The sequence below is a fragment of the Austrofundulus limnaeus genome, unplaced genomic scaffold (genome assembly GCF_001266775.1).
Source record: "Austrofundulus limnaeus strain Quisiro unplaced genomic scaffold, Austrofundulus_limnaeus-1.0 Scaffold468, whole genome shotgun sequence".
NCBI lineage: Eukaryota > Metazoa > Chordata > Actinopteri > Cyprinodontiformes > Rivulidae > Austrofundulus > Austrofundulus limnaeus.
Window position 1 is genome coordinate 339,053 of NW_013952870.1, and position 4,806 is coordinate 343,858.

The 4,806-nt window shown below is 40.6% G+C and overlaps 1 protein-coding gene across 3 annotated transcripts in view; it reads right to left on the reverse strand.

Moving 5' to 3' along the window:
- eml4 (EMAP like 4) overlaps positions 1-4,806 on the reverse strand; it is a 65,207-nt gene that overhangs the window by 44,936 nt on the left and 15,465 nt on the right. For all 3 annotated transcript variants that reach the window (XM_014025324.1, XM_014025323.1, XM_014025322.1), the window contains exon 3: positions 295-415. In XM_014025324.1, the coding sequence (XP_013880778.1) occupies positions 295-415 (121 nt within the window). The remainder of the gene's footprint in view (positions 1-294; positions 416-4,806) is intronic.

Consider the following 4,806-nt stretch of genomic DNA (forward strand, 5'->3'; position numbering starts at 1 on the left):
ACACACACACACACACACACACACACACACACACACACACACACACAAAACCGAAAATTGGTACCATTAAGTACAGGTACCGAGTCCCACGTGCCGGATATTAGTACCGAATCGATTCAAATGCCAAAGGTACCCATCCCTAAATATCGGTAAATATCGGTTATCGTCTGTAACACCAATTTAAGCCGATATAGACTGAAATTTTCATATCGGTGCATTGCTAGTCCTCATGATAAGTCATGAGGGGGCTGATGGGCTAAGGCCCATCAGCTGGACAAGTTTTGGGGATTTTACCTCTTGGCAGCAGACGACACCGTCTCCTTTCTTGTGACAGAGGTGGACTCTCTCTTTCGTCCAGATGTTCCTCCATTGGAGATGCAGGACAAGGAGTAAGCTTCACGCAGTCCAGGTCCACCTGTAGGGGGGCAGCAGTCGTGTTAACATTGGTGCATCTTTATTAGGCTGCAAAAGTATTCACCACGTTTGAATCGTTCCTGTTCTGATGCTTTACATCCTTAAACTTTGAAAATTATAATTCACCAAAAATACACCAGATTACCTATATTTCATTAAACATGTTCTAAACAAAATGTTGCATGTGAAAATATTTTCACAGCATCATTATTAGCATAAAGACACGTCCAACTTGTATCACTAGCAAATAGAGAACACGCCTGGAAAAACACTGCTTTCTATGAAAAAAAAAAAAAAGAAAAAACACACAACAAAAACATGTTTATTAACTCACTCACAATGAACATGGAAACAACAGCAGCCAGATTACATCTCCTGCTCCAGGTCCAAGTGAAGAATGCATCCCAGCTCCCCCAAACAAGCAGCCAAAGACCATTCCCACCTGGGCGATCAGCTTTGACATAGCTTAGCTGTCAGAGGGGAAATATTCCCCATAGCTTTATAAGACTGAATATTACATTTATTGATGTTAATAAAGCAAAAACTCAAATTCTTTGTCTGGTTGATGCAGCCGCCCTGTCTGCCAAATCTATCACCCTCCCCCAGGCCAGAAACGTTGGAGAAATACTGAATGTCTTCACCTTTAGTTTAAAGCAACTATCACCTTCTGATGCTAGAGGAGTTTAAAAAAAGGTCTACCTGTGGGTAATTTAAGTTAAAGATGTTTTCAGTGCACCAGCTGTTCTGACAGCTCACAGAATCAATAGCAGTCTAACACCTTTAAGTATTAAGACAGGGCTGCCCAACCAGTCGCTTGGTTCCCAGTCGCCCGCGAAGCGCAATGCTCTAACAGCTGACGACCCGGCTTGTCAGCTGTTAGAGCAAGGTGACATGTTCGCTCGCTGAGCTTCATTCTAAGTCCGGCAGAAGCGGTGGAGGTGGGAGGAATTTAAGTAACACATTCCAGCAACGCGCTCCCTCACCCTCCCCATCTTGTATTCTCACAGACGTAGTCTTGCAAGTTTTTGGTGCTGTGAAACAATGCTCCGAACATGATCTTGCAAAACTTTAGGGTCACGTGTTAAAACATGGCGGAGAGGTGGAAAAAAATGAATGACAAACGAGCTGACAGGCAAACTAAAACTTATTCTTTTCACCTGGAGTGGGAAGAGGACTCATATGTAATTAGAGCGCTGCCTTGCCCTAAAAGGGTAACGTGGAATGGCATTTCTTTCAAAACAATGCACACGCTACGAGACGGATTCCCTCCTAAAGCGTCAGCTGAAACCAAAACAAGCTTGCAGCTTGGTTTTCACTCGGTCCAACAGGTAAGGCTACTACGATAGCCTTATCTACATCCTAGCTCAACACAAAAAAGGTACTTCAGCGATGACAAAGTTATGAAAGAACTGTTTGACACTGCAGATGTGCTTTTCCGTGATTTTAAAAATAAAAGTGAGATTGTGGCAGCTATAAAGATGCGTAGTTGTCCAGGATAGATGATAATGGGCCTCATGCAAGAACATGTTCATATTCTTATCCTAAATTTCTCTTACTTTTGTTTGTATGAAGGGTTCATACGAACATGCCACATCAGATTCAACAAACTCTTCTATCTTCAGGAAAAGTGTTAATGAGCTGCGTAAACATGATGAATTACACCTGTTCGTATCCAGCTGCTCATGCATGCGGAGAGGTAATTTACATTACCACCCCAAAAACACCATATAAGGATATACGTTTCCTGCCACACATACCAGGACGTGTCCATTCATGAATGACATCGCAAAGTAAAAAAGAAGAACTTTACGAGTTCAGAGATTGAAGTCCTGCTCTTGGAGATCCACAAAAAAATGTAATTTTTAGCAGCGTCAGCTTGAAATTAAGGATCTGCTTTAAAGCCAAGGAATGAAATGACGACTGCTGTTAATGTCGTGTCTCCTGTGGGTCGTTACAGTCACAGAAATAAAAATCTAAATCATATTCATCTCTCTCTGTAGCCCTGCTCTAGTTTCTCTTTGGTCAAATATTTTTAATATCAGTGTAAACAACTGTGTTACATAGTTTTCATTTATTCAAAGGAAGAGCGGTCGTGCACCGCTACCCCCACTCCAACCACCACGCGTCCTGGCGGTCTCCCCCCTCCCGACCGTCACAAGTGTCGGATGCGGTTCTAAAAATAAGCCGTTTAAATGTATCCAAACATCAATTAATTCATAATTTAAGTTGTTTTTTAGTTTGAGATCTTCATATTATTAATACTGTAGTGTCATACAACAGCATTAAAAGCCAGTTTAATTTAATCTAATCAATTTATGTTGTTACATTTAAAATCTAATTCCAGTTCAAACAGAATAAACTACTGTCAACATAATTATGGAGTGTGATTTATTTTCAACTTGAAATATCTTCAAACTAATGAAATATTAAGTTATTAATGAAGAAAATCCGTCTGGATAACAGCNGTTACATTTAAAATCTAATTCCAGTTCAAACAGAATAAACTACTGTCAACATAATTATGGAGTGTGATTTATTTTCAACTCGAAATTTCTTCAAACTAATGAAATATTAAGTTATTAATGAAGAAAATCCGTCTGGATAACAGCAGACTGACTGCTCGTAAAATATACGACAGGTCTGGACCACTCGTGAATTTTGTTCGTATCTGAAGAAAATCTTAGAATACCAAAACATTGGTGGTGAATGCCACAAATTCTCCTAAATCACTCGTACGCACAACTTAAGAACAAATCTGTGCGTAYGAACGGTTCTTGCATGAGGCCCATTGAGTCCTAATTCGTGTCCATGTTTCAGCTGGACTGCTCTGGAATGAGGTTTTGACTCTGCAAAATGATATTAGGATCAAACCCTGAGCAACAAGTAGACCTGTCACGATAGCAAATTTTGCTGGGTCTCACAAATTATTGCGATAAGCGATAATATTGCCTGGTGACCATTTTACAACTAATAATTATAAAAGCGTGATATGTAAGTGTAATAAATCAATAAACTTTAATTTTTAAAGAATGTTTAACAAAGTGGACTCTCAGTCTCTAACAAAAAATACACTTGGAAAAAAAAAACAAAAAACAACAAAATAGAAAATTAAACACCACGCACAACGAAGACAGTAAATAAACAATAATAAAGAGCAGCATCTCTTTAGAGATAAAGCAAACTACACAGCCTGGTGAGGACCCACTGTTWCTTATGGGGACATAAGCCCAGTTCACATCCCACGTAAAGTGTAGGCTAGGTTTAGGGTCAAATGGTAATAGAAAATACTGGTAAATGAATGAAAGTCAATGCAAAGTCCCCATAAGGATAGAAGAACAAACGTGTCTGTGTGTGAGGAGGGGACAGTCAGGGAGGAGACAAGCAGAGCGCTGCGGGGGAGGAAATCAGACAGTTCGCCGTTTTCCTCATGAGTTACTGGGACAGCTACAGGTTTTTTGGGTGTTTTGTTAAAACACAGATGGTGCGTTTAAGTTTCCTGTTATTTTTGAGAGCTACAGGTAAAGTCTTGATGAATTTGTCGTGGGTCTGGGGGAGTTTCAGCCCCCACCCCATTCTCCTCCTCTCTCTGTGTGTGTCTCCCTGCAGTGAAATTCAGGCTCTAGTGCTCCGACACTGCAGCAGCCGCATTCTGCTTTGGAACATTTCTTCAGTTTGTTATTGCTACGAGCTCTCATGCTAAAGCGAGAGTTCACTCCTCCCGACACCAAGAAAGCAGGAGGGGAGGAGTCAGCTGAGCTCCTGTGTAGCAGAGCACAGAGAGGGAGAGAGACGAAGTAAACAAACAAGCAGGAAAATGAAACTTATCGTCCTCATTTTTTTTACCGACCTCAGAAACATTTATCATGCAATTAATTGATTTATTGACTATCGCGACAGGCCTAGCAATAAGTCACATGGATGGAGAGTTCTGCAGTCTGCTGTCAGAGGAAATGTATCCCACCATCAGAAGAGGTGCTTTGAACTTGACAGCACTTTTTGGATCTATCAGTGTGAGTCTGCTTTCTCTCACATGAAAATCATCAAATCCAAGAACAGATCCACTGACTGGTGATCATCTGAAGACCTCTCATCCACCTCATACTGCTCACCCTGGTTCCTCCTCTCAGTGTCAGAAGTCCCACTAAGAGGTAGAGACATTTATTTTTATATAGCTTGCATAAAAAGTTATCCTAAACTTGTCACAATGTGTCTGCATGTTGTTTTTTATATTTTTATTTTATTTGTTTTATTACATTTTAGACCAGACTAGTGTGTTATGCACTGACTGGCACATTTGTGTTTGTTATTTATTTATTTTGCAGTTTGGGTGTGCCCTTGTTTTCTCTACCTAACGTGTGTGTGTGTGTGTGTGTGTGTGTGTGTGTGTGTGTG